At 41.9% G+C, this 23832-nt stretch overlaps 1 protein-coding gene across 2 annotated transcripts in view; it reads left to right on the forward strand.

The window, feature by feature from the left end:
* KCNIP4 (Kv channel interacting protein 4) overlaps positions 1-23832 on the forward strand; it is an 839530-nt gene that overhangs the window by 430919 nt on the left and 384779 nt on the right. Inside the window, exon 1 of one of the 2 annotated variants that reach the window (XM_006884507.1) lies at positions 7027-7221. The exons of the other annotated variant lie outside the window; for it this stretch is intronic. Within the exon in view, the coding sequence (XP_006884569.1) occupies positions 7110-7221 (112 nt within the window). The 5' untranslated portion in view covers positions 7027-7109. Of the gene's footprint in view, positions 1-7026; positions 7222-23832 lie in introns of those variants that run through there. 2 annotated transcript variants of the gene reach the window in all.

A 23832-nucleotide genomic window follows, 5' to 3' on the forward strand; every position in this document is an offset into this window, starting at 1 on the left:
ATATTCTATATTCTATATTCTATATTCTATATTCTATATTCTATATTCTATATTCTATATTCTATATTCTATATTCTATATTCTATATTCTATATCCTATATCCTATATCCTATATTCTATTCTGTCATCTATTCTCTATTCTATTCTATTCTATTCTATTCTATTCTATTCTATTCTATTCTATTCTATTCTATTCTATTCTATTCTATTCTATTCTATTCTATTCTACATTCACTACTAGCTGGGATTGGTCTGATAACTGTGGGAATACCCTTTATAAGTTGGCAAACTTTCAGAGAGCAATTACTTAATACATTTCTTTTCCAATTAACTGCTAAGTCCTGTTCCCCTTCTGTGGGCTTGTTGACAAAGCCGCAGATACAGTACTTGGAAGGCTGAGTGGTTGAGAAGATAAATGGAACTATATATTACATACGTATATCATCTAAAATGAAAAGCACTTCATTCATTCTAATGACTACTTGGTAGCCTAGCTGTATTCTGGGGGTTCATAACAGAAAAACAGTCCTATAAACTAGAGCTCTGGTTTGGTACATGTTGTTGTTGTTGTTGTTTTTAAATGTCGTAGAGTCATAGACACCCCATAGAAACCCTATGAATGAAAGTCTTGAACGTAAAACTTTCGTCTACTATAATCCCTCAGAAGTTTGAATCCAAGGGCGGATCCATGTCCATGGACTGATGATGGGCAATTTCTACCCATAAAGATTTAATGCCTTGGAGACTCAATGGAGGGTTCTTAGGAATTGGAATCAGTTCAAAGGCCATGACTGTGCGGGTCTACTTGGTTATCACACAACTCCTCAAATGTAAGAAAATGGCATGAAACACGAGCACAGGAGAAGGTACTAGACTTTAGCACAAGAAGAAAGAACAGAACCAAGAAGAGCAATATCTTAATCCTCTGAAGCCGCACGAGGCCCTTGAAGAGTTGGCATCTTCTTCATACTCAGAAATCACATGCTCAGTCAGGGTCTCAGGTAATCCTCACATCAGCCATACTAACGACACAGTCACATTTCCATCTTAGACTGAGACTGAGAAAGCCTGGACTCCGACAGAACCAGGATGCAGCCAGGCTTATCGACCCGTGGGTGGCATAAACAGCCAAGCATTTGACTGCTAACTTAGTGAGTGTTGGCTCAAGGCTATGCCTTGGAGGAAAAGTGATACACTTCTGAGAAAACAGCCATGGAGCCAGGGGGAGCCCAGTTCCCCTCTAACGCACATAGGTTCACCATAGGCTGCAATCAACCAGATAACAAATAAGGGAGTTTTTGTTTTGTTTTCTTTTTGGTTTTGGGCTTTTTATCTACTTGTACGTTTATCAATTATATGCTTTGAAGAATAATAAAAGCTATAATTATTAATTATTACCTCCTCTCTAAAGTTCTCTTTCTGTCACTAACGCAAACCTTTCTCCAGATAGAATTGGCATCTTAATCTTTTGTCTTGTCACTGTAACCTGTAAAGATTCAAGTGTTGTTACATCTCATGGGTTGTTTCATGCCTGCCCTTTTCGCAAAACTGTGAACAAATCATTGAAAGTCAGGGCTAGGCGATTTTAACATTTTACTTTTGATTTACCAGTTAAATCTTATAGTATGAATCCTTTGAACCAGGAACTAAACTCACCCTTAAGGTTCAGCTTTCAGTCAAACAATATACAGGCATATTGTTGTTGTTGTTATGTGCAGTCGAGTCGCTTGTGACTCATAGTAACCCTATGTACAACAACCCTAAACTCTGTTCTGTCCTGTGCCAATAGCACTGTTTCTTACTCACTCATCCCGATTACCCCAGTCACCAAATCAATCCATCTCCTAGAGGGCCTTCCCCTCCTGCACTGGCCCTTCACCCTCCCAAGCATGATGTCCTTCTCCAAGGACCGGTCTCTCCTTACAACATGATCAAAGTATGTCAGACGAAGCCTCAGAATTCTTGCCTCCAAGGAGCAGCCCAGTTTAACCCTCTCCAGGCTGAATCTGTGTGTTTTCCTAGCAGTCCATGCTACCCTCAATACTCTTCTCCAGCACCAAAGCTCAAAGGCATCAATTCTCCTTCTATCCTCCTTAGTCATCATCCAATTCTCTGACGCATAAAAAGTGATTGCAAAGACCATGGCCTGTATCAGATGCATCTTAGTCTCTAGAGAGACACCAACAGGCAAATTATTGTTGTTGTTCTTGTTGTTGTTATGTGCTGTCAAGTCATTTGCAACTCATAGCAACCCTATGTACAACAGCCCTAAACCCTGCTCTATCCTGTGCCAATCGCACTGCCTCTGACACACCCATCCCAATTACCCCAGTCACTGAATCAATCCACCTCATAGAGGGTCTTCCCCCTCCTGCAAGCATGATGTCCCTCTCCAAGGACCTGTCACTCCTTACAACATGTCCAAAGTATGTCAGACGAAGCCCCAGAATCCTTGCCTCCAAGGAGTAGCCTGGCTTAACCCTCTCTAGGATGAATCTGTTTGTTTTCTTGGCAGTCCATGGTACATTCAATACTCTTCTCCAGCACCACAGCTCAAAGGCATCAATTCTCCTTCTATCCTCCCTAGTCATTGTCCAACTCTCTGATGCATAACAAGTGATTGCAAAGACCATGGCCTGTATCAGGTGCACCTTAGTCTCCAGAGAGACACTGTTGCTCTTGAGTACTTTAGAGAGGTTCCTAACAGCAGACTTTCCCATCTCAGTATGTTTTTTGATTTCCTGGCTACTGGTGCCAAGAGTGTTGACAATGAAGCGAAGCAAACTGAAGCTGTGAACACTCTCAATCTCTTCGCCATCTATCCTGATGCTACCAAATGGTCCAGTGGTGAGAATCTTTGTCTTCTTGACATTGAGCCTCAGTCCATACTGAAGGCTGCAGTCCTTGACCCTTCGCAGCAAGTGCATGAGGTCCTCCTCAGTTTCAGCAAGCAGAGTTGTGTCATCTGCATAACGCAGATTGTTAATAGATTTTCCACCAATCCTGATGCCACAATTCTCCTCATAGAGCCCAGCCTCTCAGATAATCTGCTCTGCATACAGGTTGAAAAGTTATGGGGATAGGACACATCCCTGGCGTACACCCTTCCCAATTTTGAACCATGCCATGTTACCCTGCTCTGTTCTGACGACTGCCTTTTGGTCCAAGTACAACAGAACAGGCATATTAGGGGACCAAAAATATCAGGCAAGCAGTTACTTTCCAAAACAAACCAACCATATAAGATTTTAAAAAAGAAAGAGAGAGAGAGAGAGAAAGGAAAGAAATGTTTGCCTAAGATAAATCCCTGAACACAGAAGAACTAATGGAAATAAGAATTACAGGGAGTGAGTGGGAGAAATGTCATTGTATTTTGGGTGTGTTCTTATTTATAAGTATTTGAATGGTTAAATGGAAAGCTAATTTGTTTTGCAAATCTTCCATTAAATCACAATAAACAAACAAATAACCAAAACCTCACTGCCTTACTGAGTAATTCTCACAGATGCCAGTCTTACGGGACAGACTGGAACTGCTCCTCAGTAAAGATTTCCAAGACTCCTACAGAAGCAGATGAGTTCATCTTTGTCCCATAGAGTAAAGACGGTGGCTTCAAATGGCTGGCTTTTCAGTTCACATACCAATGCTTGATCTGCTGTGCCACCAGGTTTTGTTGTTCCCAGGTGCCAGGTGTCCTTGAGTCTACAGAGAATGATAGGAAGTCTATAAACAGTGGATTTGAACCTTGTCCTGTCCTGTGCTCAACCTGTCATAGGTTAAAGCCCATTCTTACAGTCAGTGTGCCAATCCAGCTTGTCGAGGGTCTTCCTCTCTTTCATTGACTGACCCTCTCCTTTTCTAATAGTGATGTCCTTTTCCAAGGACTGATCCCTCCTAGCAATAGGCCCAGAGAATCTAAGAAACAGTTCCTGCGTCCTTGCTTGTAAGAAGCAATCTGGAAGCACTTTCTCCAAGACTTGTTTGTTCTTTCCCCTGACCATGGGATATTCTGTATTCTTCTTGAGCACAAATCAAAGGCTGCTTCTTCTTCTGACATCCTTATTTATTGTCCAACTTTCTTATGCACCATGAGTAGATCTTATACATAGTCAGTGCTTGTAAGTCTATGACTTGAATCGGGTGTGTATATCTTAGCCTTTAAACTAACATTGTTGCTCTTTAATACCTTGCAGATGTCCTTGAAAACAGAGTTTCTTAACATAATGTGTTTTGGTTTCTTGGTGCTGATACTAAGGGGGTTGATTGTGTATCCAAGCAAGATTAAATCCTTGGCAACTTCAAATTTCTCCATTGTTTATGACACTATCTATTGATCCAATGGAGAAGATTTTTGTTTTCTTGATGTTGAGATACAATGCACATGAAGGCTGTAGTCCATGATCATCTGTAACGAATGCTCCAACTCCTCCTCACTTTCAGAAAGCAAGGTTGTAGCATCTGCATAAATTAGGATGCAGATGAGTCTTCCTCTGATCCTGATATCACATTCTTCTCCATAAAGTCCAGCTTCTTGAATGATTTGTTCTCCATATAGATTAAATAGGCATGGAGAAAAATAGGACAACTTAGACCAGAGTAATACATATCAACTGCGTAATAATTTCTTAAAAATAGATCTTAATTAGAATGTATAAATGTATAACTAAATGAACATCTAATGTCCACCAGGATCTGTACCCCACAATGTCACCCCTATTGCCACAGCTTTGATAAATAAGTCAGTCTCCCAGGTTTCTCACCAGGTTAGTACATTCAGAGTCTCTTACAAGGAAACCTGTGGAGATGAGTTAATTATCAACAATCACTCTAATTTTGTTCCTGAAATTAAAAAATGCGTTGCTGTTCCCTTAGAACTGACTCATAACTGACCCTCCGGTGAATTTTCAGAGCCTGAAAATCATCACACAGGAGGAGTTAGCCCATCTGGAGAACTAGGGCCAGAGAAATGTCACCCCTGAGTTAAGACTCTCTTAGTAAATGCTTAGACTATATTAGCTATGGATGGTGAAGAGATTGAGATTGTTCACAGCTTTAGTTTGCTTGGCTCCATAGTCAGCACTCTCGGCACCAGTAGCCAGGAAATTAAAAAATGTATTGCCATGGGAAAGTCTGCTCTCCAAAGTACTGAAGAGCAATGGTGTCTCTCTGGAGACTAAGATGCTTCTGATACAGGCCATGGTCTTTGCTATCACTTGTTATACATCAGAGAGTTGGACAATTACTAAGGAGGATAGAAGCAGAATTGATGCCTTTGAGCTGTGGTGCTGAAGAAGAGTGTTGAGGGTACCATGGACTGCTAAGAAAACAAACAGATTCATCCTTGAAAGGGTTAAACTGGGTGGCTACGTGGAGGCAAGGACATTGAGGATCTATCTAACATACTCTGGACATGTTGTAAGGAGAGACTGGTCCTTGGAGAGGGACATCATGCTTGGTAGGGTGGAGGGACAGCGCAGGAGGGGAAGACCCTCTATGAGGTGGATTGATTCAGTGACTGGGGTGTACCAGAGACAGTGCAATTGGCACAGGACAGAGCGGAGGGTCACTATGAGTCACAAGCGACTCGGTGGCACATAACAACAACAACAACAACCAGCACATTTAAGTCCTGGAAGAGTATTTAAATGAATTTTGCTGTTGTGTCATCAAGTCGCTTGGGACTCTTAGAGATCCTATGTACAACAGCTCTGAACCCTACTCTGTCCTGTGTCACAATTAAATGTTATTATCCCTTTTTTATTTTTTACAAAATAGGACCTATTTTCAGAGAGATTAAGTGCCTTGCAGAAAAATCACACAGCAAGGAAGTAGCAGAGCCTGGTTATAATACACAGGGAGCTGAGAGATTTTTCAAGAGCTGTAATATTGCGTGGTGAGATTCAAACACTCAAAACCCCTCTCATAATCAGGACCCCAGCTGATTCTCCTCGACACCATCATTGGGTGGGCTCTGATGGGGTTAGTGATTGTTATCTGAGCGATTGAATCAATCTTGGCACAGGCTGGGTTTCCCTGCTAGTTAAGAAAGGAGGACTCCTGATGGGATCTTGGGATAGCACTTCCCACATCTCCCTGAAGATGAGACTCATTTGGGCTTCTTGTTTGACAGCACAAATTCCTGGGTGTGTTCTCTGAACCAGACTCTCCAGAAGAGTGTTCTTAACAAACACCTTGGGTATTTTTTTTTTTTTTTTAATCATCAGAGAAGCATGCGCAACTTGGTGAGCATATGAAACCAGGCTTTCGGGGACGAGTGGGGACCCCACGCTCCGGGAGACAGTTAACTAAACATTAGTGTTCTGTCTTGCCTCGCTCTTTGCTCAAGTTTGAAAACATAAGGACTCAGTCAATCACCCATCCAGCTCTCTAATAAGCTGGGAGCAGCTGGTGGGGGAGGCTTGGCTGCTAACGTTGATAAAGCCACTGAATCATGCAGCTGTGTGCCCCTTCACTTTTCGCCTCTCCAAAGCTGCTCGTGAGCTTCTACAAGGGATTTCTGTAGGCACCGGCCAGCAGAATTGTGGTATTTTCGAACATACAGAGAGGGCGCTGAGCAGTTGTCCAGAGTCAGTTCTGGGAGAGAGGAGAGAAGCTGTGGTGGGGAAAAGGGGCCTTTTACAAGCTTCCCAGGCAGCGACCTAGAGCGCACGCAGGCAGCCCTGCCCAGTCTGGGCGTGAGCGCGCGCGCCTTTTGCTCTCCAGGGGAAGTTTCCTGGGAGTGTCCCCTCATCCCACGGACACGGCAAAGTCTGCATTTCGCCTCCAGATGTTTCTCTCGCAGCTCTGAAGTCCAGGGGCTCTCGCCAGCTGCAGGGCAGAGTTCAGAAGCGAGCGGAAAGCTGTGTTGGGGAGTGGGCTCGCCCCACCAGGCAAATGCCAGCCCCAGCATGAGAGGCTGGACTTCAGCGGAGGTCTGTCCTCACCCGGAGGGCTCCTCTGCTTCGCACCGTGCATCCGCCAGCGGCTGCTCACTTTGCCCCTTTGCAAGTCTTTGTTCCAAGCCAGACATTGCTCGGATTGGATTCTCCCATTAACTCCCTCCGTTCCAAAGGGTTCCGGAGGCTGGGATGCTCTGGCGCCTTGGAGGATGTTGACTCTCGAGTGGGAGTCTGAAGGACTGCAAACAGTGGGTATTGTTGTGATTATATGTGCGTCTCTGAAGCTGCTTCATTTGCTGGGACTGATTGATTTTTCGGAAGGTAAAGTGGTCGCTCCCAGTCTGTGCCATGCATGGTTCGGGGCTGGTTCAGAGCTGGATTACAGACGCTGCAGAAGTTGAAGGAGGCTTAATACCCCAAGTAAAAGTTTGCAGTCTGCATGCTTGACTTAGGAGCAGCCCAGCCACTGGACAGCTCCTCTATGTTGGCTGGGGGATGGTTGCCCTGGAGTAGAGAAAGGATGTGATAGTGCCACATTGGATTTGAAACCGAATTGAGTTCTCTGTCGTTTTGTGGGTGGGTTAAAGGTAATGCCAAATGAGACTTTACTATGAGATAATAGGAGGAACCCTGGTGGCAGAATGGTTAAAAGTAAGACTGTCAACCAAAAAAGGTTAACAGTTTGAGGACTCTGGGTGTGCTCTGCCAAAGAGAAAGATGTGGCAATCTGATTCCCTATGGAATCAATCAGCCTTGGAAATCCCCCCAGGGCAGTTCTAACCTGCCCTGTGGGGTGACAGTCAGAGGGAATCCAGCAGCAGCAACAGGTCTGTTTCTCTGGTGTGTGTGTGTGTGTGTGTGTGTGTGTGTGTGTGTGTGTCAAGATAGCACAGGCTGTGTTTTGAATGTCAACATGACTTAAATGTCATTAGTGACTCTGTCCTGGGGAGGAATAAGTAAGTGCTTTGATAGGTGATGGTATCAATGTGAGTCCCAACAGTTTGACATGAGAAGGAGTTGGCTTCGTTCAATCTGGTGCAGAACTAGGAAGCTTTGGGTTCAAAACTGTGTTAATGAGTGCTCTGCAGAAAAAAAAAATGGGCTTTGAACGCTTAATTTGCAGAAGTGTTTCATTTCCATACTCCAATTAGCCACTTACCTCATTTGTCTCCTGAGTAGAAACCCACATACTCAGGGAAGTCTGGGTGCTGTCCAGATATATTTGATCTTTCTCGTAGAAGTTTTACCCTGCTACTCCAAATAAATACATGTTAAGGTTCAAAACTGAATCAGTTAACTGTAAGATAGCCATTGTAAAACATGTGCATGAACATCTATTCACATGGAATAATGCTTATCTGGAAATGACATATATTAAAGAAAGGATGTTAAGCTTCGATAATTTGAAGTCATTTGCATATCAAAATTCTACTTTATTCTCAAGTGAGAAAAAAAAAACAACAACTAAGCCAGAGTCCTGAGATACTTTCCAATACTCTTTCCAGAAAGAAATGATTGTTTAATGCAAAGTGCTGAATATTCATGTCTTATTCTGTATAGAGTGTGGACAGTTGGGACTATTTAAACCTACCTGGGCTTCTCCAAGCATCATAACCGAGACTTCGGTATCAGGAGTTATGAACTGACATGACATCACCACAAAGTGCATCCAGTGTTCAGATTTATTTCTGTTAATAGTTTTCAAGATATCTTAGAAGATTGACCTTTAAAAAAATACAGAGTCTAGTAGGCTCTAGCTAGTTAGATTTGGGTAAGAACATAAATTTGTATCATATACTTCTCTCCTCAGTACACTCAATTTGCAGTAAGTTTTGCTTAGGTGCTAATGAAACAAATGTAACAGGATTAAATAGAGGCTCAGAAATCACTTTCTTTCCCATATTATGCATTGATGAAAGGAAAATAATGCGTATACCTATGTCTTCAAACATCTAGCAAAAATCATCTAGAATTCTTTTGGAACTCCTGCCTTAATGCATTGATTCTGATGTCTTGATAAAATACAAACAATTGATTTGTGAGAAATAACTTATTACTGTTTGATTTCGTCACTGTGTTATTTCTTTTCTCTGGACTTAGTAACGCTAACGCCCTGAAATCAAGGGCCCGTGATTTCAGAGCTCAATAATACAGTATATAATGGATAATCCAATGGAGGTATCTGAGGAGGCCACCCTTCACTGTGCTACGAGATAGCAAAGAGTTAATTAAGTTCTTTTATAGTCAACGCTGATACTAAAAAATTTCAGTGACTTTATTTTTAATTTTCAAGCTCTCAATCACTTAATGTTGAAGCTGCTCAGATAAAAACCCCAAAAAATAGCAACAACAGCCTTCCAAGTTGTGTTTCTATCAACATTAAAAGGGGAATTTTGAGGTTTGTTCTCCCTCACTGTGGTTATTCGGTGCCATCAAATTGAGAACAACTCGTAGTGACTCGATGAACAGCAGATCTGAACCCTGCCCTCTCCCGTGCCCTCTTCGTCATCTCCGACTCACTTGAGCCCGCCGCTGCACGCACTGTGCCAAGCCCCTTGTTCAGGGGCTTCCTCTCTTTTGCTGACCCTCCACCTTGCCAAGCATGATGTCACTTTCCAAGGACTAGCTGTCCCTAACAACATGCCCCAAAGCATGTGAGACAGAGCTTAGCCATCCTGGTTTCCAACAAGCATTCTGGTAGCACTTCTCCCAAGACATAACTGTTCTTTGGCAATTCATGGGCTATTCAGTATTTCTCAGTAACACCATAACTCAGAGACATCAGTTTTTCTTCTGTCCTTATTTATTGTCCAGCTGTCAGATGCATAGCAAGTGACTCTAAAGACTCTGGCCTGAATCAGGCACAGTTTAGTCACCCTTACTAGAACCACAGAACTTTGAACCAGAACAAGAGTTCTATCATATTGATTGTTGTTGTTAGTGTCACTGAGTCAGTTACAACTCTAGGAGCACCAGACCTGAGCCTCGCCCTATCCCGCACCATCTTCATGACTTGCGTCCATTGTTACAACCAGTGTGTCCATCCGGCTCACAGAGGGCCATCCTCGCTTTCCCTGATCCTCCACTTTACCCAGCATGATGTCTTTTTCCAAGCACTGGCCTCTTTTGACAACATATCCTAAGTATGTTAAGCAAAGTTGAACCATCCTTGCCTCTCCAGAGAGCCCTGATTGCAGCCGTGCTTAAACACTAACACTCCTGGGTCCTCAGATCGAGTCCAACTCATGGCAGACCTCCACCATGTTTCCCAGGCTCTGGATGTTGGCAGGAAAAGACTTTCTCCAATGGAACTTCCTCCCATGGAGCTGTTGGTGACTTTAAACCACCCACGTTTGGGTTAGCCACCCAATACATAATGCAGTAGGACTTAATGCACTACCACTAGGTTTCCTCACCCACATCTTCATCTGTGTTTCTCTCATTGCCATTAAGTTGAAACTGTTTCATAGCTAACTTTCCAGTGGGTCTTCAGAGTCTTTGAACTGCATGAGAAGAAACTGCCTATCTTTCTCCACAGGGTAGCTGGTGGACTTGAACTGCTTCCTTTTGGGTTGGCAGTGCTATTCCTTACCACATGGTCAAAGAGCTCCCCTCCGTATTTCTACCCACATACATGTAGATGTATATGTTGCTATTGTTGATTGCCTTCAAGTCAAGCATGACTCATAGGGACCCCATGAACAAGGAGCCTGAAGCCCCTCTACAACTATCAACATTTATCAAAGTTCATAGAGTTTCTGGAGGCATGTTGTTTAGGAAGTAGATGTATAGACACAATGAAAAATGCCCACAAATGTTGGCAAACTTATGTTCAGTGTTCCTTAATAATTATGTTCCTTAATGTTCAGGAAGACATATTGTACTAAAATACAAGGATGAAGCTTACAGTTTATGAAATGTAGCCAATATTTCCTATTTTGTTCTGCAGCACTTTTTAGGAAATGCTGATCTCATCCAACACATTGAACACAGCAGACGACAGAGACCAGGGACGATTACCAAAGGGAAACCGACTGAGAGTCGAGGCAGGTCCACATCAAGGATCTTCTAGCCTTTCCTTTTGCCCACCTTCCCTAGGACTCTTGGGGTTAGATCGTACACATTCAGTCTGAGTCATGGTAACCCTGTACACGATGGATCGAGACTGGACATGACCCTGTGCCGTCCTCTCTGCTGTGCTTCAGGACCATTGTGACAGTCATTGTGTCAGTCCATCTGACTGAGAGCCGTCTTCTCTTGCTCTCATACTTTGCTTTCTCAAGCATGATGTACTTTTCCAAGACTGGCTCCTTTTGACAACATGCCCAAAGTATGTGAGATAAAGTCTCACCATCTTCCTTATAAGGAGGATTGTGGCTCTTTTTTTCCAAGACACATTTGTTTATCCTTTTGACAATTTGTCATCAAGTGCTCAGGATTCTTTTATGAATTTGATGAATTCTTGAAGTTTGGCCTGAAATGGCCTCTATGTCTTGATCTAGACTTTAAAACTCAGTTGGACATCTGAAATACAATTGTTACGTGCCATCAAGTCAAGCATAACCCCTCGCGACCCTATGAACAAGAGAGCTAACCCCTGGATCCTATCTTGTGCTATCCTCACACTTCCCGACACATTAAAGCCCATTGCGGCAGTCACCATGTCAGTCCACCTGGTCGAGGGTCTTCCCCTTCTAGCAACACGCCCGCTATGTGTGAGGTGAAGCTTCATCGTCTTTTCCTCCAAAGAGCACTCTATCTGCATCTTCTTCAAGACAGGTTTGTTTATTCTTTTGGCAGTCCATGGTATGCTAAGCACTCTTCTCCAACACCATACTTCAAAGGAACCAATAATTCTTCTGTCATCCTTATTCATTGTCCAGCTCTCAAATGCATAGTAAATTATCCAAAAGGTCATGTCCAGAATCAGATGCACCTTAGTCCCCAAACTGACATCATTGCCCCTCAACAATTTGAAAAGGTCCTGACTTTTCTAGTGCAGTATGTCTTCTGATTTCCTGACTGCTGGTACCAAGAGTGTTAAATATGGATCCAAGTAAGAGGAAGTTGTTAACAGTTTCAATCTTTTCTCCATCTATCATGCTGTTCCTTATTGGTCTAGCGGTAAGAATCTTTGTTTTCTTGACATTTAGATGCAATCCATTTTGAATGCTGTACTTGTTGATCTTCTGAAACAAGTCCTTCAAGTTCTCCTCACTTTCAATAAGCAAGGTTGTATCACACGCATAACACAGGTTATTGATAAGTCCCCCTCCTATCCCGATGTTATATTCCTCTTCATGGAGTCCAGCTTCTTTAATGACCCAGTAATCCCTTCATTTTTGTTCACATATAATTCAAGGTAATTAGAGATTTTTCAGTGGTGGTGAATGGCCAATCCAAGCAGAGTCCAGTGTTGAGACCCAGCCCCAGTAGGGAATTGTGGCTGGAGCCTCCAGTCTGTGTTTTCTTAAACTGGGGCTGTGCCTACACAGAAATGAGACCTAGACTTTCTGATGAAAAGCCAGCAGGAGGAGCATGAAAAATGACAATTAGAGACAAAGCCAAAATAATATTTGATTATCAGGACCTTTGTTCTTTCAGCTGCTCTGATGAAAAGGGGGGGAAAAAGGTGGGGGAGGAAGTCCCATCAATGAAGACTGCTAATCTTACCACTGCGAGGTCCACACTTTGAAAATACAACCACAAACAAAATCACAGAATTAGCAGATTGCTTAGTGAAAGAGTGGTCAGCGATGGCAAGGCCACAATCTTGAGTGTCTTGAAGGCAATGAGGATGTATACACTGTCCTCAGAAGCAAAGGTGCTTTGGTGATACCAAACTGAAGCACTTCGTCCCACACAACTTTGCACTTTACTGACTAAGATCAAATTGCTGAGTCTATCTACATAGATATTTTGGTATAAAGCAGTATGACTTTAACCTTAAGTAGTATTTGTTTAGTATTAGCACCTCTGATAGCACTAATAATCAACCTTAGAAAGGAAGGAGTTAAGACAATAATTTGTTTTCCTCTTTAAATGAGATCAAAGTTTTGATAAAATCCCACTTTGGAAAAAAATTCTCTTTCGGTTGAAATCCATGGTTTAGAAGATAAAAGCAATTTGCAAAAAAGGAATAAAATGCCTAATGAAATTCTGATATAATTATTTGAGGATTTACACATCTTTACTCATTAATAAGGGGAACAAGGAAAAATGCATACAGGATTAATCTCATCATTTTATAATTTGGCACATATTATCTGTCCTGTTGAATTCTGAATGTGCACAGGGAACTCTGTAGGTCTTTCACTGAGGTGGTGAGAAGGTACACGATGTATATTAAAAGGGATACAGCCTGAGATAGCTGGCATTCCAGTAAGTGAGAATTGTTATCCAACAACAAGTCAGGTGGGGATACAGGCTGGGAATGTGCTCAAGAAATGATCTGTAGGAACAGAAAGGAAGTAAATCATGGAAAGGACTCAAGAGAAGGTTTCAGAAAGTAAACATAGTTTATGTAAGACTATTTTAGGCAAAGTATCTAGAGGGAAAAATGCCATAAATGCTATAGGTTATAGAGAGGTGGATGGCTAGAGAGATAAACGAGTAAATAGTATTAAGTTTTATTTGGTGTTGAAAAATATGGATAGAAACGGTTAGCCAATCCATCATTTTTAGCCTGTAAATTTAGTAAAACTTTTCTGTGTAATCATCACTAATATTCCTGGTCATATTGTCCTTGGTACTAGTTGCAAGAAGCTGCACTGCAATCCCAAAGGCACACAGTTCGAGGCCACCAGCTGCTCTGCGGGAGAAGGATGAGCATTCAATCACTCCCATTCAATCACTACGACTGAAAACCTGTGAGAGGGTCAGCTATGGGTCGGTTCCGACCCCCTGGCATACAACAACAACAACAACAACAACAACAACTCCTTTGTAATCCATCATATCCCAACTTTCCCAAACCATCTCATCCTTTTAAATCATTATCAAACTGTTATCTTATGCCCTTGCCTCTTGTAGGTGTAGATATAGATATAGAGATTTATTTCAAGGAATTGACCCCCACAGGTTTGGGGGTTGGCAAGCCCATAGACCTGTGTTTGAAAGCAGTTGTACAAGTGATGGCCTACAAATTGTGGGAGAATAAATACGTTACAGTTTGAAGGCAGAATTTGTTTCCTTTGGGAAACCTTGGCTTTTTCTCTGAATTCATTCAGTTGATTACCTGCTTGCTGAAACTGAGGAGGACCTCATGCACTTGCTGCAGAGGGTCAAGGGCTGCAGCCTTCAGTATGGGCTGAGGCTCAATGTCAAGAAGACAAAGATTCTCACCACTGGACCAATTAGCAGCGTCAGGATAGATGGCGAAGAGATTGAGATTGTTCACAGCTTCTGTTTGCTCAGCTCCACGGTCAACACTCTTGGCACCAACAGCCAGAAAATCAAAAAACATATTGCGATGGGAAAGTCTGCTGTTAGGGACCTCTTTAAAGTACTCAAGAGCAGCGGTGTCTCTCTGGAGACTGAGGTGCACCTGACACAGGCCAGGGTCTTTGCAATCACTTGTTACGCATCAGAGAGTTGGACAATGACTAGGGAGGACAGAAGGGGAATTGATGCCTTTGAGCTGTGGTGCTGGAGAAGAGTATTGAATGTACCATGGACTGCCAAGAAAACAAACAGATTTATCCTGGAGAGGGTTAAACCAAGCTACTCCTTGGAGGCAAGGATTATGGGACTTCGTCAGACATACTTTGGACATGTTGCAAGGAGGGAGAGGTCCTTGGAGAGGGACAGCATGCTTGGGAGGGTGGAGGGACATCACAGGAGGGAAAGACCCTCTATGAGATGGATTGATTCGGTGACTGGGGTAATCAGGATGGGTGTGTCAGAGGCAGTGCGATTGGCCCAGGATAGAGCAGGGTTTAGAGCTGTTGTACATAGGGTAGCTATGAGTCGCAAATGACTCGACGACACAACTGCATTATTTTAATTAGTATTTAACAAATGCGGGGTAATTTGACCAATGAAGTTTACTATCACAGACTCTTAAAACATAAGAAAAATCTTTAATAATCTCCTCATTGCTGTTCAGTTAGAAAGGACTCACAGCTGACCCCCCTCAGATTTTCAGGGACTGCAAATTGCATGACAAGAGATTGCCCACCTTTCTCCCAAGAGGCCACGAGTGGACGTGAAGCACCAGAGAATTGCCACCTTTGGGGTATCAGTGAAACTCCCCACTCACCAGGTCCCCTGAGTTCCTTTGTGTATAAGAAGCATTTCTCACATCTGGAATCCAGCTGTAAGGGAGTGGACGCAGGATCATCGAGTGTCCCTCTCCAACAACTCAGGGGCAAGGCAATCAGGGAAAATCCATCCCATACTTTCTTTAATAAGGTCCCACTCACAGGGAAATACTGATTTCTGTCTTCTCCAGAAATTCCCATTTAATATTCTTGGTCTGCATATGTTCTGAAGCAGGATAATTGCATTTTACTTCAGGGAAACATTGTTTGGCTTAAAATATTTTTTTCTTACAAGAAAAGAAAAATATACCTGGAGCACACTGAGGTTGAAGCTACAGATATGGTAGCTCCATTATTAGGAAACCAACTTTAAAATCCTGATCGATGTATATGATATCTTAGGGAACACTGTATTTTGCCCATTTGTTTCAAAAAATTTAACACTTAAAACTTAGAATAGCAGTTAACTGGCGTGTACTCAAATGGGCTTCAATAAGAGCATGACTTGTCAGCTCCATCCCAATAATGATTACATTTACTATCTATGTCTAAATTGTCTAATACGTCAGGCACTGTACTAGGCTCCCACAGATGCATGAATGAAGAAAACATGGTCACTGTCCTCGAAAACCTCACAATTGTGTAACAAGAAAGAAAATAAAAGCAAATTAAAAATGGAGCAAATGGTGGTATATATATACATATATACACACACATATATACATATACACATATATATGTGTATGTGTATGTGTATGTATATGTATATGTTTATTATATGTATATGTATGGCACATAGAAACCAGGTTCTTCTGGTGGCCCAATGGCAAGAAGCTGTGCTGCAATCCCAAAGGCACTTGGTTTGAGCCCACCAGCTGCTTCATAGAAGGATGGGCAATCTCCTCCCTTGCGCTTAACTGCCTCTGAAAATCCACTGGAGGGTCAGCTATGGGTCGATTATGATTCTACAGTACTCAGCAACAATAACAACATAGAAATCCAGGATATAAACACACACCGAATTAAATCCATCATCATAAAGTCTGCTCTCACTCATAGGAACCTTTTATTAGATTTCCAAGGCTGTTAATCATTATAGGAGGGGACTATGTCCTTCTCCCTTAAGAGTGGTTTGTGGATTCAAACTGCCAACTTTTCAGTTAGCAGCCTGATGCCTTATGCAGCACACCACTCAAACTCAAGGGCTCCTTAAATGGTGCAGTGACTCTGAGAATGGGCTTGACTATGCAGCGCTGAAAAACAATGAACTTGTAAAACATTATACAACATCCAGGACTCGGGAACACATCATTCTGAGGGAAATATTTCAGTCACAAAAGGACAAATACTGCACAGCACCACAGCAGGATGGTCTCATTTACAACCTCTGGGCCCTGGAGCAGGACATCATGTTCGTTAAAGGGCTGAGGAGAAGGATGAAGACCCTTAATGAGATGAATTGACACAATAGACCCACACGGCAATGATTGCAAGGATAGTGTAGGACTTGACTAGGTCACTTTGGGTTGAACTAGGACTAACAGCATCCAGATCTGAATGGACTTGAAAATGCATAGCAATTAACAAATGTAACATATCTTTATTTTGATAACATGTGAGTTATTTTGACTTGCTTTTCTAAAATATTTGAAACAAATCCTGTAATGAAATATTTTTGAATGAAAGTTGCTTTGTGTATTTAGAATTTTATCCCTAGAATAAAGCATCAGGAAAGGATTTAATAGGATGAGAAATTCAACAATTTCATTTTTCATATATGTAAGGCCATATTTTAGGACTCCTGGTGGCAGTGTGTAAACTTTCATTTGCTCACCTAAAGCTTGGTAGTTCAAACCTACCCAACCTGATCCATGGAAGAAAGATAATGCAGTGTATGTCTGTGATGACTGTCTTGGAAAAACTGGCAACCTTCTCCTCTGTCTGCTAGGAGTTCTCTAGTCACCATCAACTCAATAGCACTAGTTTTGAGTTGCTCTCCAAAGAGATCAAGCAAATCTACCCACCCTTTTTAAATTTTTTTCTATTTTTTTAAAAATATTTTTTTATTTTAATTGTCCTTTTAACAAAAGTTTACAGAAAAGGTAGATTTTACTCATTCATTGTTGCACATTTTACCCCCTCCCTCCCTTCCCAAGTTGACTTTTTTTTCCTTTTCAGTAGTTTATTTACAAAATTCTAATACAAATTCAAACAAATTCATTCCATTTCTCTCACCCTACCACCCATCAAATGATAACAATTGTACTGGCTTATGTACCAAGTTCATAACGTTCATGTACATTGAACACACAGGGAATTGTACTCACTGAACTTTCACTATGTGTTACTGATGAACGGACACTTGCTAGGTGCGCACCAAAAACTGAATTGACAAGCTCAATAAGCATGTCGTTAATGGGTGACTTAAAGATTGTTTTAGGTCTGAACTGCTAATGCTTTTTAAACCATTATTTTTCACTCACTCACTCACTCACTCACTTCCTCACTTCCTCACTTCCTCCTTCACTCACTGCCTCAGCCAGAGCTGACTTGAAGCTTTCCGGTTCCTGTGGGTGTTTTTGAAGCTGTAAGTTGCATGAGAGGAGATTGCCCATCTTTCTCCCACAGATCTCCTGGTAGATTCACACTGCCAGACAGATGCCAGAGCTCCCTTGTGGAGTTTGTCTCTCAATATGACTTTCCTAGTGTAGATGACCATCTGTGGAGGGGCGGGACTGTGTGAGTGGATCTTGGCCTATCCGCAAAGGGATTGTCTGTCTACTATTCTCTACATGAGGATTTGCTAGTCTCACCAATAAAGTGAACAGCTCTAGCCACAGAGAATAGGAACTCTTCCCCCACTAGAAAGAATTCTTCCTGCACCAGAAGAGAACGCCCCCATCCCATCTCAGTGAAATGTAGAACACACTTCAGGATGGCAACAGCAGCGATGGATGAACTGGAGAATTGGATGTAAATTGGGATTTGGGTTGGGGAAGCCAATATTGGCAGGACAAATGTTAAATGATTTTGTTGGACAACAATGGACAACTTTGTTGCACAATTATGGGAGAAGCCACTACTGGCAAGACTGAACTTGGAAATACTTAGAGCCATGAGGCTCATGGCTGACGTGCCAGCATGCACATTCTGGGAGTTGTCTTGAGTATATTTTGTTATTAATCTAAATTATAAACTTTTAACTCCCTCAGTCTGGTTTTGTGTGGCCTGTGAGCTCTAACATCAACTTTTGGGCCTGGCCAAGCAGTAAGGTTGATACTGAGATGAGTAGAAGGAGGTATGAGAGTGTGGAGTAGAAGGAGATACAGGAGTGTGGGTGACATGTTTGACCTCATGGGATTTTGTGTGTTCATGGGATTTTGTGTGTACACGGGTGTGTGTGTGTGTGTGTGTGTGTGTGTGTAATTTATCCTGTGTGCAAGGTAGTTTCCCCCCGTGAAGTTGGTAAAGGTCAGATATGGCGCTCCCCACATGGCCCTGGCCCATTTTACATCCTTAAACACACGTTGTGTATGGTTACGTCAGACCCGACCATCCAGTGAGTTTAAGAGGCAGAAAATTACAGGGGAGGAGATTTCCCTTTCTTCTCTCTTGGAGTAGCTGGCAGATTCGAACCACATGTCTTTGGGATTACAGCACAGCTTCTTTCCATTAGGCAAAAAAGAGCTTCTTAAACATATGCTGTTATTGTTGCTGTTGTGTACTATTGAGTCAGAACCAATCCGTAACTTATCCTCCAGCAGGTTTTCAGAAGCAGTAAGTCATTTGAGAGGAGATTGGTCGTCTTTCTCCCGTGAAACACTTGGTGGGTTCAAACCGCATGCCTTTGGGACTGCAGTACAGCTTCCTACCACTAGGCCTCCAGAAAGCATACATTAGAAATTTAAACCCTGTCCTCCTCCGTCCTCCTGGTGTAGTCCATGGGATGGCGCAAGGCTAATTCAAAAGCCATTCATCTCTGGCAGCTGGAATCCACCATTGACTCAAAAGGAGAAACGAAGGCAATCACCTCCTATGCAATTGGCGGTCTTGGAAGCCTAATGTGGGGGTCAGTTGCTGGCCGGTTCTGACTGGATGTCAGTTTGTTTTGTTGAAAGGCAGGGATGGTAGAGCTTTGGATCCTATACTTTGGGCATATTGATAGAAGACATCAGACTTGGAAAAGTAGAGGATCATCAACAGAGAGGCGGGTCCTCCGTGAGATAGGTTGACACAGTGATCTCAACTATGGGCTTGAGGATGGCAGGGACAGTCAGGATGGGGCAAGATAGGGCAAAGAGGACTTCTGTCGTGCCGTCGAGTCATTTGTGACTCATAGCGACCCTATGTACAACAGCCCTAAACCCTGCTCTATCCTGTGCCAATTGCATGGCCTCTGACACACCCATCCCGATTACACTAGTCACTGAATCAATCCACCTCATAGAGGGTCTTCCCCTCCTGCACTGTCCCTCTACCCTCCCAAGCATGATGTTCCTCTCCAAGGACCTGTCTCTCCTTACAACATGTCCAAAGTATGTCAGACAGAGCCCCAGAATCCTTGCCTCCAAGGAGTAGCCTGGTTTAACCCTCTCCAGGATGGATCTGTTTGTTTTCTTGGCAGTCCATGGAACATTCAATACTCTTCTCCAGCACCACAGCTCAAAGGCGTCAATTATTCTATCCTCCCTAGTCATTGTCCAACTCTCTGATGCATAACAAGTGATTGCAAAGACCATGGCCTGTATCAGGCGCACCTTAGTCTCCAGAGAAACACCGTTGCTCTTGAGTACTTTAGAGAGGTCCCTAACTGCAGACTTTTCCACTACAAGATATTCTCTAGGAAGACGTTGTTCCTGTTCTGAGTTCTTTTATTTTTTTAAGAGAGTTCAGCCGTCTGTCAATCATTATATCAACTTATAAATAGACAGAAATTACTGATATGCTTTTGTAATGAAAATAATTCCTGTGTCGGTATGTTTCCAAGGGAAAATCAGTTTTCTTAAAATTTTTGTTACTCATGTTCAAATGGATATTTTCTTTGCCTTCCGAATAGTTGTACTTTACTTTGATGAATTTAAGAAACAAGGAGGGAAAACAGGGTCTTCTTAGATGAATGCACTGTTTGTTCATCCCAAGTAAAAATCAGAAAATACTTTTTTCATGTGGCAAAGACTGAACAAAGAATTACAGACATTTTCAGCAGGAAATATGAAAACCCGTGCAGTCCAATTTCCAGACCTATAACCTATTGTGTTATGGCACAACAATGTAGCATATTAAGGGCACACTCAGGGTCACTGTGTGAATTATAGATCTTGGCTGTAGAGACAAATAAGCACAGAGATTAGGAGGCACTGAGCTTTGAAATTAGACTTACAGCAAAAAATTGCCCTGAAATACGGTGGTCATGAGTCTATGCAAATCACTAAAGCTTCCTAAGCTTCTCTTTTCTAGGCCATAAAATGGGAATCGCTATAAAGTCAAGTTCACGGGATGACTTTCCAACAAGGCTTACCGCTATTACGTATATAGCTGTTATTGCCATTGCTGGTTGGGTTTGAATCAATACTGACTGATAGTGACCACATATGTTCAGAACGGAAATGCTCCAATGAAGTTTTAAGGCTTTGAACTTTTGAACAATCTCTGACAGACATTTATGAAGTGTTAATACCTGAAATCATAACTCAAATTCCCTAATAATTGTTTCAGTCTTAATTCTTATTTCATGGCTTATGACATTAACCCAAAACATTGTGAGCATATCTATCCAAAGATATCATTTCCTCTGTGCTAAGGCTGACTGTTTTGCATTCCAACTCTACTACAGGAAATGTTGTTGGCCTTATGGATAAAGAGTTGCACCGTCAACCCAAAGGTAGGCAGTTGGAATCCACCAGCTCCTCTGTAAGAGAAAGATGGGCATTCTCCTCCCTTAGACTGAAAACCCACTGCAGTTCAGCTTTGAATCTGCCCCAATGGCTTACACATACATGCACCCAGATGTACGATACTTGATTTTTGCCACGAATTAGCCTGATACTTTCTATTTACATTTTCATACATGAGTAAATTTGCTTACGAAGTTAACTAACTTGTCTGGTTTATGAGTTTACCAAACAGTGGGCTTCAAAGCAGTCTTCAGAAATGAGAGTTGATTCTATCTTCTTCCCATTACGCTCTCCCTTGGAATTAAGATGTTTTTTCTGAATCTCTCAGATGGATGGGGTAATATTCTAATGCCTTTGGGTTAGTGAGATCGGGATAATATATTTGGGGTTAAGTACTTTTGCGGACATTCAGGTGAATGAATTTAGGAGCCTAAGTGCCTGTGTGTGAGAGTAAAGGTGTCATTATTAGTGGCTCGGTCACAAGAGTTCTCTAATGAATAAACAGAAGATTGAAGACCTGGCAGCAGTGGGATAAACTAGTGATGCCATTCCAAATTTAAACAAATTACAGGGGGAAATGGGTAATGACAAATTAATTAGAAAGCTGAGGCACCTGAGCAAACACCCAGATCTCACATCTGTCTTCACGGTTACTCAGCAGTTCATAAATAGCACTGGTGCATTACAGCTGAAATTATCGGAGACTTGTATGCATTGTTTGAGTGAAGAGTCAGGATTAACACCTTCCTGTTAGTGTAGATGTTCAAGTAGACACTGAAAGAATTAGCCAGATGCATAATCAAGGTTGCATAGTTCAAATTCAAAGCTCTCTTTGAAATCTACCTCATTAAAAATGTGCACAAGAGCTCTGAGTTCTTAACAAGATTGCAGGGTAAAAGGATAACACTCAAAATAGTAAACTGGCCTCAATGTTGTTTCAAATCCTTTGTTCCAACAATAAGATGTGTAGCTTAGCCTTTTATAGGTATACTTGAGGAATAGGCAACCTCAGCAAAGAACGTCTGTAGATGCAAAATGTCAAACTTTAGCATCTACCTGTCCATTTAATATCTTTCAAATGCACACAATTTACAATAACAGGGACCATTCTTGCCGATGACTGTTCACATTGAGTGGGGAAATTTTTCTGTGAAGTCAAACCTCTTCTTCCTACTCTACTCCAGCAGGCCCTGAAGATGCTGCTGCTTCAGGGAACAAATCAAGCCTTCTCTGTTGACTAATTAAAGAAACTTTGCCAGCCCCATTAAGGAAATCTTGCGTAGGCTGTGAATGGTGGCAAAAAACCTACACGTGGATCATGGCAACTTCGGACTGGTGTCATCAGTAACTTCAGCTCTCACTTAGTCCATTATATGTGATGTCAGTGGTGGGGTTTACTTATATAATACCATATTCTTTCTTTTTGGTCCTGATTTATGTCTGAAGTCAAGAAAGGATTCCTTATATGTAAGTACATTTGGGATTTTGAGATACTGAGACTATTAGTCGAAGGTCAGTCTCAGAGATAAGGGATGTTGGAGGGTTATAGGATTAGAATGAACTAATCTGGCTGTCCTTTCACTCATCTTTTCTTCTGCCTCCCAAATGTGACTGAAGACTGATTATCTCCACACTTCACTATATTGGAAAATATCAGAGACCAGTTAGTTTAAGGAGAGGTTTAAAAATTCAACTTCATTAATCTTTGACCTCTCTCCTTTGTCTCTTTGATTAAATAGAATGGTTTAAGGCTATTTGAAATGAAGTAAGCAAAGAAATGATTGACCATTGCTTTTGAATTCATTTTCTATCAGAAATTATTTACTTAATCTGCCTCCCAAGAGAATCTTTTCAATTTTTTTTTAAATCTTACCCAAAAGGTAATGGTTGGCTACCCAATGCGGACAGAGAGTGAGGTGGAGCTCCCCGATTAAAACAAACATGGAAGGAAGAGTGGCATCCACTTCCATAATAGTTTGCCTCTGGAAACCCTATGAACCTGGAGAGAGGAAGAAAGGCACCCAAGCGTTGAGGACTCTCCTTCATAGGGTCGCTAGGAATCACCTGCGATTCGGCAGCACTTAACAACAACCCAAAAAGTCGGAAATGAGATTCTTGAAATCATACCTGACTGTGTCCTAACTCTGTTGTCAATTCCTGAATACTGGTTCTGTTTTCTTTTCAAAACCAAAAATATTGGATATCTTAAATTAGGAAGATTTGTTTTTCCATGGAAACAAGAAAGCAGATTAAGTACACTCAATATTAAAATGACTCTTGCCTAGGAAGAATATATAATAAGTGAAGAATAAGCACACATAAATGTAACAAATGAATTTGTTAAGAAGCATACAGGCTTAAAATGGCTCAGGGTAATTTCTGTGATAAGAGCTTAACCTCAAAAATGTAACAAAAATAATCACAAAAGTGGGTGAAGGCCAAAGCAATAAGTTAGTGTATTACTCTAATTTTCTGAACTTACTTGTCTTTGAATGCTGACAGGACAACTGTGTTGGGTGTTCCCCCCATTTTTTTTTCTACTATCATATAGAATAAAAATTCTCACCACTGGACCAATCGGTAGCATCAGGATGGATGGTGAAGAGATTGAGATTGTTCACAGCTTCAGTTTGCTTGGCTCCACGGTCAACACTCTTGGCACCAGCAGACAGGAAATAAAAAAAACGTATTGCAATGGGAAAGTTTGCAGTTAGGGACCTCTTTAAAGTACTCAAGAGCAACGGTGTTTCTCTGGAGACTAAGGTGGGCCTGATACA

This window comes from Elephantulus edwardii, unplaced genomic scaffold, assembly GCF_000299155.1.
Source record: "Elephantulus edwardii isolate Elephantulus edwardi_28Jun2011 unplaced genomic scaffold, EleEdw1.0 scaffold00035, whole genome shotgun sequence".
Lineage (NCBI taxonomy): Eukaryota > Metazoa > Chordata > Mammalia > Macroscelidea > Macroscelididae > Elephantulus > Elephantulus edwardii.